The following is a 13596-nucleotide window of genomic DNA, read 5'->3' on the forward strand; positions in this document are numbered from 1 at the left end:
TGGTACTATCATACTATTTTCCAACAACCTAACTACTTAGCCCTATTTCTTTTTGGTTTATTACAATCAAATTAAATTTAAAATATTGGAAAGGGGGTTTATGTTTTTATCCCACCTCTCTTTCCATAAATTATCTACGCCTCATATATACACCTTTAAATTGCAGAAGCTGCTTAAAATGGGTTATGCACCCCATAAATGTTGTTTAACTTTTAAATGAAAATTAAAAAATTATTTATTATTTATTATTTTTTACAAAATTTGAATCTTAATAAATGTATAAAATTTTTCAATAAAAATATGTGAAATTATAAAAAATAGCTTTAAATAGCTTTAGGGTATTATATTAGTATAAGCAGAGTAATTTATTTATCATTGTCCACTAATTTTGAAAATGTTTTTTTTTTTTTTGGAATTTTAAGTTAGTACCTTTTGTAAGTGGTAAAATAATTTTTAGTTTCATCCTTTTATTTTTCTTAAGTTTATTTTTTTTTTTAATTTTATACATTGAACTTATAAAATAGAAAATAATCTAATTAAGAAAATGATTGGTCGATAACAACTCTTAGGCCAGTACTTCGGAACTTAGTAAGTATTTATAGCTGACGGGTAAAAGAATGCTGTCGAGAAATAATATTTAATGATAAAAATAGTCATACCCAAACACTAATACATTAGAGCAATAAATTGAAAACTACAGATTTACGACAAATTCAATGATTATTTTTTAATTCGATGGGCAGCTATTTGAGAAAATGATTAATGAAGCCAATTGAGTCATGAAGTAAGAGCGACAAATTAAAATAAACAGTTAAGCAAAGTATTAAAAAGGTATAGTACAGTTAATAGACTGTATTAGGGAACGCTTGGCGGGCAAATGATAAGATAGAAGAAATCCCATCATACCCAATAGTTACTCAGTTGCGTTCTTTTGTATCCCGCGGGTTAGATATAAGTTCATTATCAAACTGGCAACGTTGCTTTCATAAGCCTGTACAATTAAAAGGGACAGACCTTTGAAATCATTCTTAATGCTGTCTTATCATTTTTAATTAAATTTAATTTGATTGTAATAAACCAAAAAGAAATAGGGCTAAGTAGTTAGGTTGTTGGAAAATAGTATGATAGTACCAATAATAAGATATAGGTTTGAATGAAATGAATAATGAAGGGTAAAAATGGTGATGATATTGTATGTGTGCGGATGCTTATATTGTACCAAAAGAAAATTTGAGGGCTGATTCTTAATCAGAGTAAAGATATAATGTAGTGTTATATGGCCTAATAAAAATAAAAAAATTAGACAATATAATAAATGGTGGAATAACACATGTTTAAATGTGGCAAAATATGTAAGGATTCAAAGAATATAATGATATGAATACAGAAGAATTTAGAGGGGTGAATAAAAGTAGTTTAAATACATGAGGGTAATGGTCAAATAAATAAAAATGTACACAAACGTTGTGACAAAATATTAAACTGATCTCAGGGTTGAACAATATTGAATAAATGATGTAAATTATCCTACAAAACTTTATTACCTATCCTAATGGTTTATTACGCAGTAGAATGCTTATGATTTAGAAGCGGAAATTTAAATTTGTACTTTCCTCGCATCCCACGTAATGTAATGCTTATTTCAAACAATCCAATATTAATTATGAGTTCTCACTGTGCCTCGCACGCTGCACATTACACGGTATACAGTTAATACGACCGTTCAGAAGAAAAAGAACGTTTAATTATTAATAATACGAAACCGTTACACAAAATCTAAGGCTATTTTATTATATGCAAGAGTTTCTACTCACTCTATAACTCATTAAAAATATAACTAGACAATATATCTTTATTTGATTTTTGTTGAACAAGTATACTTTTGTGAGAGTATATTTTATTGAGAGATCGACACTAATACTTTTTAAATATTCCTCTGGCCTGGCCAAAACAAGATTCAAAAATATTAATATCTGTGTAAAAGATTTATTAAAGCAGATTGTGGTGGCCCAATGTGTTCCGGCGCTAGCACCTTGAAAGGATGCGGCACAATAATCACCAAGACAAAAATTAAACACTAAAAAAAATATATTCGTAAGTTTCTCTGCGCTGTCTGCCGGCGCGATGTCCGTTAGAACAAAGACATTAAGCTCAATGGCTAGCTACCTAGTAAGTATAAAGTTGCAATATACTTAGTCGACTAAAATTATTATTAAATTAACTTAAATTTGGAGTAATTGTAACCTTTATTTCATAATGAATATTTACCATTAAATTAATAATTAAAGTTGATTCGGGTTTATTATAAAAAAAAAATATAACCTTTAAAAAATGTTTGAGGCTTAAAATAGTAATTGACAATTATTTCCATAATAAAATAAACAATAAAACATAATTATTTAATGAACAAATAAATTTAAAATAAAAAATTCACCAAAACAAAATTCACTTTAAAATTATTCTAAATTCCGTTTAATTTGATAAAATATTCTAAGTCCAAAAAAAATTTAAAAAAGACTAATTGTTTTTAAGTTGAAAAATATTCTAATAAGTCCCAGAGAATAAGAATCTTGAATAGAGTGTCGCAGATTTTGTGTATTTTGAAATCACCCAAAAATTTGATTTAATAGGAAAAATGGGTTTTTATAGAAGATGAGGGTTGTGTAGCGATCCTTAGTGTGATCTTAGAAACTGTAGATCTTAATTAATAGTTAAATGTGATTGGCTGGACTTAATTGAGAACCCACACATAGGCGTTACTTTGAATCTGTACAATAATCATATTTAATTGCCTTGTTTATTGATTATTTTATGTTTTAAATAAGGGAACCCTGTTTTGGTGATTTTATGAATTTATAATATATGACATACATGTACAAAAGATAACATAATATAATATTTTAATATTATAAGTGATAATATAATATTACATGATTCCATAAAAAAATATTTTATAATGGATGATTGAACCCCCACCACCTTTAATTTTATTTATATAACAATTCACATAATATTTAATTTGTTTTTTAAAGGGAGGAGGTGGTTAAATTTATGATTTGCGAGAATCATTAGAACTTTAAAAATGACGAATTTTTTTGTTTTTTGCGATTGATGACCTTTTGACTGATTGAAGCCTTTGGCAGTTTCAAAGCTGCAGGCTGTGACGAAATTTTCCCTGCAATTTTGCAAGAAGGGTTCGAGGTAATCGTCTTCCATCTCTGCAAAATATTCAGGGCATGCCTTGCCTATGGTTATAAACCGGTCAGTTGACGAAAGGTCAAGGTGGTGTTTATACCCAAACCTAACCTTGAATCCGTCCCCTGAACAGGTTAAGGGTCAGGTTTAAAAAAAAAAAATTAAATAAAAGGGACATACTTAAGGTTTCTATATAAAAAAAAACCCAGCACAGGGGGGTTGCGGCACAATGCTAACGTGGCATAGTTGAATCAAGTATAATGATAACTGACAGTGATTAAAATCACTATCAAAAAAAAACGCTTCGATGCAAATCTTTAGATAATGTTTAATTATAAAAAATTGGTGGATTATTCCAAAAGCTACATGATGTGCTATTTTCTTATTAGTATCCTGAATGAAAAAGGGATTATTAAAAAATATTATTTCTCATAAAAAAATTGTGTTGATCCATACACTTTTCAATAAGTTATAGCATTATAAAGTTAAAAATGTAAAAAATAAAATCAAGAATTTTCACACGAAATCATTAGCATTCGGTAGCCATTTATGTCACCACGAAGACAAGCCCAGAAGTCACTTTTTTTTTTTCATAATAAAGTGTATTACATTAGCTTTAATTTAAGATATATATAAAAGTGTCAGTATTTCCGGAACACTTTCAAAAGTTAAGATAATTTTTTGTGAAAAAGTTGTCATTTTGAATCCCCCCCTGTGGGCTGGTATAGGGTTAAATTTATAAAAAAATATACCAAATGATAGGTAAAGATATCAAGCATCTATAAAAAAAAAACTATATTGATTTGTTAATTTTTGAAAAAGTTGCCATAACTTTAAACAAAAAAAATTGAAAAAATTTCGTAAATTAGCGATTTTTTAATTTGTAATTTTTTTGGAGGTTTTCCCTTTTACGGGAAACGAAGGAAAATTGTTCAATTTTTGAGGGTAATGTCTTCGACTAGATACGATTTATGATCTTTTGATGTATCATTGAAAGAAATCGGTTCGGTGAGAGCTGAGAAAAAGTGGTAACAGTCAAAAAAAAAAAAAAAAAAAACTCATCATGGTAAAATTAATACCTTCTCAGCTTCGAAGCTAAAATTAGTTTGACTCATTTTGAAAAAGTAATGGCAGTTTTGACATTCAAAAATGATAAAATTTAACGATATTAATAATTTGTAATTTTTTTGAGATTTCTACAATTCACAGGGAACGAAAAAATATTTTTCAACTTTTAATACAAATGCTTTCAACTACATACGATTTGTAATCTTCTGACGTATCGTTGAAAGAAATCGGTCTAGTGAGAGCTGAGTAAAAGTGTGACCGACATAAAAATAAACACATCATAGTTAAATTTATAACTTCTCAGCTTTGCATCGAAGCTAAAATATTAAAATTAAAGTTTCAAAAAATGAATTGAAATAATGCTTTATTAGGAAATATTAAATACAAATTATACTCATACTTATGATAATTTTTTAACATGATTTTTCATTTATTATAAGAGAATATAACAAAAACTAAAAATTTATATTTTATTTAATGCATTCAATTTACACTGAATTAAAAATTGATGTAAACAAATTTTTCAAAAATTAAATTACTTTTCTGTTAATTTTTCTTCTGTATCATACCTCCGAAGTAAAATCCCCTCATGCACTCTATAATATTCTATAAAAAATATAAATAAATAATAATAAATTAGCTGAAATGTGATTAAAATTTTTTTTTAAGACAAATAACAGTTTTACAGTAATGGACATAAAGCATTTGTGATAAATTTATATAAACTATATAAGAACACATTTAAATTTTAGGAATCTTGAACTTGAAAAGCTTTTGGTTTGCGAGTTTCATTTGTAATAATAATTAACTAGTGTCTACCATGTGAGTTTTAAATGAAAATAAATATTTTGAATTTTTTCTTAATATAGTAAATAATTTTTATGCGTAAAAAACTATTGTCACAAAGAAAAACATAATATATTATTTTATAGAGAATTTTTTTAATTTTTGAGTTTTACCATACATTTTAAACAAAAAGTTGACTTTGACGAACTTAAATTTAACTTGCTTATGTTTAAGAAAACTTTCCTACGCTGTGTGGTTTAGAAAACTTTCCTAGCCATGAAAATTATCATGCATCTCACTATTGGACTGTTTTAAAATTATATTATTTTTAAAAATATACTAAAAAAATGTACTTCTTTACATTAAGTTAAGTCATTAAGTTAATTAGCATGTAAGTAACATACATGATAATTATGAAAATAAAAATTTTATTAGTGATAAATTAGGGTGTAGCTCAGATACTTCACGTAGTTCATCAACAAAACAAGTAAAAGAAATAGAAAAACATTTATAAACTACCTCCAATATCTACCAGTGGTGTTAAATATATCAACAATTAAATTTCTAATTTAACTCGCAAAGAAGCCATAGGTCATGAGCAACAGTTAAAAACTATTGCTAAAAGCGATATTAAAATTATGACTGGTGATGAACACCAGTTGAGACGTAATTTAAAAGTACTTGAAAAAAATAAAATTGAGTATCACAGATATCAATTAAAAAAAAAACCCAGCACAGGGGGGTCGCGGCACAGTGGTGACGTGGCATAGTTGGATCAAGTATAATGATATCTGACAGTGATTTAAATCACTATAAAAAAAAAAACGCTTCGATGCAAATCTTTAGATAGTGTTTAATTTTAAAAAATTGGTGGATTATTCCAAAAGCTACATGATGTGCTATTTTCTTATTAGTATCCTGAATGAAAAAGGGATTATTATAAAATAGTATTTCCCATAAAAAAATTATATTGATCAATACACTTTTCAATAAGATAGAGCTTTATAAAGTTAAAAATGTAAAAAATAAAATTGAGAATTTTCACACAATAATAGCATTTGATAGCTAATTTCACCCTGAAGACAAAATAAAGTCTGAAATTTTTTTTTACATAATATAGTAGATAACATTAGCTTTAATTTAATATATATAGAAAAGTGTCAGACTTTCCGGAACACTTTCAAAATTTAAGTTGAAAAAGTGAATTTTTGTGAAAAAGTTGCCATTTTAAATCCCCCCCTGTAGGCAGGTAAAAAGTCAGATTTATAAAAAAATTATACCAAATGATAGGTAATAACATCATGCATCTACAAAAAAAAGAATTATATTGATCCATAGATCTTCCAAAAAGCTATAGCATTATAAAGTTAAAAATATAAAAAAGAATTTTTTTACAAAAATCGTATTTTTTTTATTAATTTTGATGTCTGTTTTCACCGTGAAGATAAGATAAAGTCCGAAATTTTTTTTTTTTCATGATAAAAAATATTACATTAGCTTTAATTTAAGATATATATAAAAGTGTCAGACTTTCCGGACACTTTCAAAAGTTTAGTTGAAAAAGTTGTACTTTCTATATGCATTTTTTTAGATTTAAACCCCCCTCGTATATAGGGAAATGGTCGGATTTAAAAAAACAGTATGTCGAATGAAAGATGTATATAAATACTACTTCTAATGAAAAAATTGTATTGATCCATACATTTTTCAAAAAGTTATAGCATAATAAAGTTAAAAAAGGAAAATACAAAATCGAAAATTTTCACACAAAAATAGTATTCGGTAGCCATTTTCACCGTGAAGATAAGATAAAGTCCGAAATTTTTTTTTTTTTCATGATAAAGCATATTACATTAGCTTTAATTTAAGATATATATAAAAGTGTCAGACCTTCCGGAACATTTTCAAAATTAAAGTTAAAAAAATTAATTTTTTGTGAAAAATATGTCATTTTAAATCCCCCCTTATGGGCAGGTTAAGGGTTAAATTTATGAAAAAAATATACCAAATGAAAGATAATGGTATCGTACATCTATATAAAAAATTTCGAAAATTAGCAATTTTTAAATTTGTAATTTCTTTGGAGGTTTTCCCTATTTACGGGAAACGATGGAAATTTTTTCAATTTCTAAGAGTAATGTCTTCGATTAGATTTGATTTGTGATCTTTTGACGTATCGTTGAAAGAAATCCATTTGGTGAGAGCTGAGAAAAAGTGGTAACAGTCACAAAAAAGCGGAACATTTTTCTCACAAATAAACAGACAGACTGGGATTTTTTCAGAATGACCCTAGAAAAAACTATCACACTTTCCGTACAGTTGAAAACAGCAAGTAACATAGAAACAGTAGTACATAAACTAACTAATGATATTGTTAATGCAGCAAAAAAAGCTACTCCAGAAACTTTTGAGACAACCTATTCTGCAGAAATAAAAGAATCTATTCAGCAAAAACGCAGAGCTGGAAGAAAATGGCACACTACCCGTCATTTACCAAATAAAACGAATGGAATCGCTTATGCAAAGCGCTTCGTAAGAAAATCAAAGAAGTTAAAAACGAAACATTTAAGTCATATTTAAGCGGACAACCTACAACAGTTTCTAGCGATTTTTCTCTATAGAAAGCTACAAGAAAAATGAAAATATCTCGACTTATATACTTCCTATTCGTAAAGAAGTTGGTATGTGAGCGCGTACTGATATTGACTAAGCATATGCACTTTATATAGAACATGTTTTTCCACCGAACGACATAAATTCAGAACTTTACCAAGTAGAATACCAACCATCAAACCATTAGAAGTTGCACATGAAATTGATATAAACATCAACCCTAAAAAAGCACCGGGCTATGATGAAATCAGCCCTCGTATTCTGAAAGAATTACCAAAAAAAGCTATCATTCATCTAACTTATATTTACAACGCTATAATACGTACACATTATATTCCAGAACAATGGAAAAATAATCATGTTGCTGAAACCTGGCAAGCCCCCAGAGCAACCTTCTTCATATAGGCTAATATCACTCTTACCCAGTATAGCTAAACTAGAAAAGCTTCTTTTAAAGCGCCATAATCCTTTAATGGAAGAAAAAAAACTTATACCCGATCATAAATTCGGTTTTAGAAACAAACATTCAACTATAGACCAAATTCATTGTGTAACAAACGTAATAAGTAACGCGTTTGAAGAAAAAAAATATTGTTGCGGAATATTCCTTGACATAGCCCAGACTTTTAATGAATTCTGGCATAGTGGCCTGCTTAAATTTGCGTGAACAATTACCAAACTCATGGTGTACACTACTCGAGTTCTATTTGACTGAAAGACAGCTCCGGGTCATACTTTTAGTGGTCAAGGTTACGATGGAGCTTCTTCAATGATTGATATATATAATGGAGTTCAAAAAAATATATGTAATATATTACCTTAAGATTTATACGTTCATTGCGTCGCCCATTCGTTGAACCTCGCCATAAGTAAATCGTGCACTATTCCTCAGATAAGAAATTGTATTGAATCTATAACTTCTATTATTTCATTATTTTGAAAATCTCCAATAAGGTCAGAAGTTCTTAAAAAAATTATTAAAAACTTAATTCCAGGCACACGTCATGAAACGCTTTTAAAAATGTGTGAAACCCGCTAGGTTGAACGCCATGACAGCTTGTTACGGTTTAAGGAACTATATTTACCAATACAAACACATTAAGGGAACTCGAACATCATTATAATTTAGAAACATCACAACTTGCATTTCAATTTTCATAAACTATTACCTCAAGTTCATTTGTAATTTCATTGTACGTTACATAAAAATTATTTGCTATAACATTGCTTTTATGTAAATCTCTACAAAAAATAAATGTAGAAATATCTGAGTGTTGTGAATATATCAAAAACTGTGTTCAAGTTATTCATTCTATTCATGAAAATAGTGAGGTAGAATTCCACAAATTATTTTTAGAAATAGAAAACGTATTAAGCTTGGTAGATGAAACAGTTAAAATGCCACGAGTAATTAATCATTCTATACATCGTAATAATACCCTGTTAGCTGATTCGCCAGAACAATATTATAGGACGTCAATTATTTTGTCATTTTTAGACTTCTTCAAAAGTCAATTAATTGAAAGATTTATAAAACATAATTACATTATATCTGGTTTGCAAAACTTGATTCCAAGTTTCCTTATAAAATTAGATCCAAGTTGTGATGACTTTAAAAAATGCATAGACTTTTACAAAAGCTTTTTACCTACTTATGAAACATTTGAATCAGAATTGAAGGTTTGGATGGAAAAATGGAAAGCTGTACCCGATAAAGAATTACCGAAATTAGCAATCGATACTTTAGACGTTATGTCAAAAGACCTTTATCCAAACATTTGGTGTTTAATATCAATACTTGCAACACTCCCAGTGTCGACTTATTCAGCAGAACGTTCATTTTCAACTTTGAGACGATTAAAAACGTATTTGAGGAATACCTGCGGTGAAGATCGTCTAATAGGTTTAGCTTTATTATTAGTCCATCGAAACATTCCAATAAATATTGAAGAAATTATCAATACATTTTTCAAAATCCCACGCAAGATTGACTTAGTTCTATGATTGTTGTGCGGGCCCACGTGGTAAAAGGAATTAAACTTAATAAGAAAAAGAAAACGCTCACTTTTCAATAAAACTTTAAAATATATAATTTGATTGACACAATTAATAATACAATACACGTTATTTATTAATATTAATACAAATGAATAGAATAATAAAATAGAATGACATAGAATGATATAGAATGATATAGAATGATTTAGAATGATATAGAATGAGTGTAACTAGCGCATACTAAACCACGACTGACTGTAGGGTACCTACAGTGGGAGTCCTTTGCCCATGGTTGCCCTAAAACCCTTGGTCAGCACATTCCTGTGTTTGACGTCAGTCGGACGACCATGTATTATATACTCTACACAATTATAAAATAATATTCAGGGGTTCTTAACATGATTTTAATTTTTTTTTTCATTAGTTTCATTGTAATAAAAGTTTTAATTATTATATATTTAGTACTGTAAAATATTTTCATTTTATAATTATTAATTATGTACTTTTTTGTAATGTGAATTAAAACTATTTATTATGAATTAAAAATTTTAAACCCACCGCCCCGAAAATTGATTCTTAATACGTGCCTGATGTGTCGTATAAACAAATGACATATAAATATTTAATCATTGATGTTTGGAAGGCGATCGAATCGGTTCAGTGTGATTTATACGGGAAAAAATTAGGTATTTTGGGGGATACGGATCACTAAGGTTCGGCGATCTGAATTATTTCGTTCACTATTTTGACCCGTTCAATGCAATTCGTTCGTTCGTGAAAAACTCATCTCTAGTAGCGATCGTAAAACCTGTCTGGACTTATGGATGTCATTTGTGGGGTTGGGCCAGCAAGTCCAACATAGATATTATACAACGTTGTCAAATTATCGCGATTCGTACAAAAGTTGCGGCTTACAGATTCAATATAAATTATGTAATTCATCATAAACTATATTTTATTATATTATCAATACTTATTAACAATATAATTAAAATAGTATGTATTATTAATTATTAATTATTAATTATATTTTTTTACAGGGTGATTTTTTTATCATAACCCACTCAGTTACTTACTGAATAAATATAATTTAAACATTTTTTTTTGGTTAATTTTTTTTTACATATTTATCTTAAATTATTAACTATACAATACTTTTTAAGGTTCATCCCTTGATGGTAAAGGTGTCAAAATTGTTTTCTTAAATGGGAACAAATGTTTAGAATTTAATAAAATCTTTGAGATTCTAATTTATTAGTAAATGGCGTATGAATTAGTTGATTATTATTAGTTATTAGTTATTGATATTACCAATGCTGTGTACCTGCTAATATCGATGTCATAAAAAACAAATTAGCTACCGTAATTGTAAACCCTTATGTATAATACATGCATATTAACTCAAAAATTTGAAACTTTAAATGTTTATATCTAATAAACAAATAAAGTGATACTAAAAATTCAAATGCCTTTATTAATAAATTAAAATGCCAAAGATTTTATTAAATTCAAAATATGTGTTTCCATTTAAAAAAACAATGTTGACTCTCTTACCAGACATAAGGGATGAACTTATAAAGTACATCATAGTTAATTATTCAAGAATAATGTGTAGCTAAAGATATCCAAAAAAAATGTTTTAATTATTGTTATTATGTAAGTAATTGAGTGGGTTATGATAAAGAAATCACCTTGTACATGATCACTAAAATCCACCAAAAAATATCTTAATCTGATTTTTTAATTTAGTTACAATCAATGGGATCGAGTTTTAGTTATTAAATTCCCCCCCATGTAAAAAATAGTTCCGGAGCCCCTTGTTTATGTACAGTTGCATATTTAAGGAAGAGCGTTAAGAACAATCATCCCCTTAAATATGCGCTATCAAAATTTTTTTTANATTCCCCCCCATGTAAAAAATAGTTCCGGAGCCCCTTGTTTATGTACAGTTGCATATTTAAGGAAGAGCGTTAAGAACAATCACCCCCTTAAATATGCGCTATCAAAATTTTTTTTTAAATGTAATATTTACAATATATGGTTAAAAAGAACCTTATTTGTTTATTTGACTTTTAGCGAAAAAATTTTTTCTGTTTCTCATAGTAAAAATAATTAAGTCGCCCCAGCTAAAATGAATTTTAAATATGCCCCGGTTATGTTTATTAAATTATTATAATAACAAACGTGTTTAAATATTAATTTTTTGAGTGGGTGTATATTAATAGTCCGGATAGATTCATAAAATTACTATTAATTTAGACAACGTATCTCTTACCATCTAGTGTAAGTCCTTTATATTGATCTACTTTTGCGAATTCTTGGACTAACAAATGACATTTTTCAAGAGTAATACCCTTAGTAATATTCGGTAAGTGATTTTTCATGTATTCATGCAATTTTTCGGCACTCATGAAGCCATCTGGAAAATTCATTTTGCTTTGTGCAATGTCATTATAAGCGTCATTTGGACTGACTTCGCTGTTGTTGTATTCTACAATATTTGATGGAACTAAAAATTATTTTAAGCTTTAAATTTCAATTTTTAATAATTATTTTTAGATAACACTTTTAATTTTAATACAAAATGATTAAATTTGGGTAAGATACTAAATTTTTCAGAAACAATTGAAAATTTTAAATTTTCGTTAAGAGAAAATTATTTAGTTTAAAACTTACAATAATATACAGTAAAATCAATTTTTTCATCTCATTAACGATAAAAAAAACTTAAGTTTAATTTTTGTAAATAGGAAGACGTACTTTTAATTTTATAATGTGATAAAAAAAAAGTAATTATTAACAAATATAGTCTTATAATTATATTTTATTCGATCAATTGTTCATCTGTTGCTGTAACAGATGAACAATTGACATGTTACAAGAGTCATTTTACAAATACCACAAATTGAAAGAGAATATCACTCATCACGGAGAAAGTAATTTTCACAGTTTTATTTAATCTTAAATTAAAGCTTATTATATACTTTACTATGAACAGAAACCCGGCACAGTGGCACAACCTATGATTTGAAATATGTTTAAAGGATGCAGTATTTCCGGAACATTTTCAAAAATTAAGTTAAAAAAGTTAGTTTTTGTAAAAAAGTTGCTATATTAAATCCCCTCAGTGAGCAGGTTAAGTATTAGATTTTCAATAAAAATGATATCAAATGAAAGGTAAATATCTAAGGTTTTAGTATAAAAATAAATTATGGTGATTTGTTGATTTTTGACAAAGTTATGGAAGTTTTAAAGAAAAAAAGTGAAAAAAATGACAATATATACTGATTTGTAAATTTGTAATTTTTTTTTAAATTTCCCCCATTAACGAGGAACGCGGGAAATTTTTAAAATTTTTAAGAGTAATCTCTTCAACTAGAAACGATTTGTGATCTTTTGACATAATGTTCATCAAACTTAATCTAGAGAGAACTAAAAAGAAGTGGAAACAGATATAAAAAAATAAAAAAACGACATGGTAAAATTAATACTTTCTCAGGTTCGCATTGAAGCTAAAATTATCTAAAATCAATTGAAATTAGTTCTCTGGAATATTGTTTGTGGATTTAATTCAATTTTAGTGATTTCAGCTACACATTTCAATTAAATTCATTTTTAATCTATTTCTACGCTCTGACACACTGTTTTGCAGTGAGAAAAGAGAAAAAGTATTGAAAGACACAAAAAAAAAAATAATAATAANAAAAGAAACACGTCAAAGTAAAACCAATAGTTTCTCAGCTACGCATTGAAACTAAAATTCTTTTAGGATAGTCCAAAATTGTAAAAATTATGTTAAGAAAAAAGTAATCCAAAATATTTAATAAATCAGAAGTTCTTAAGGATGTGAAATATCTAGAGATGTGAGTCGGTATTATACATGTGTATTATACGGTATGATACAAGGTATGATACATGCGTATAAAATTATTTTAT

General features: G+C 27.6%; 2 protein-coding genes across 2 annotated transcripts in view; both read right to left on the reverse strand.

The window, feature by feature from the left end:
• The window catches only part of LOC126901549 (craniofacial development protein 2-like), a 265790-nt gene that overhangs the window by 52148 nt on the left and 200046 nt on the right, over window positions 1–13596 (reverse strand). The window lies entirely within an intron of this gene.
• LOC126901562 (uncharacterized) overlaps window positions 4611–13596 on the reverse strand; it is a 57744-nt gene continuing 48758 nt past the window's right edge. Inside the window, exons 2-3 of the mRNA XM_050678109.1 lie at window positions 11936–12169; window positions 4611–4869 (exon numbers count right to left, since the gene is read on the reverse strand). Of these exons, the coding sequence (XP_050534066.1) occupies window positions 4799–4869; window positions 11936–12169 (305 nt within the window). The 3' untranslated portion in view covers window positions 4611–4798. The remainder of the gene's footprint in view (window positions 4870–11935; window positions 12170–13596) is intronic.

The sequence above is a fragment of the Daktulosphaira vitifoliae genome, unplaced genomic scaffold (assembly GCF_025091365.1).
Source record: "Daktulosphaira vitifoliae isolate Bord-2020 unplaced genomic scaffold, ASM2509136v1 Scaffold_3, whole genome shotgun sequence".
Lineage (NCBI taxonomy): Eukaryota > Metazoa > Arthropoda > Insecta > Hemiptera > Phylloxeridae > Daktulosphaira > Daktulosphaira vitifoliae.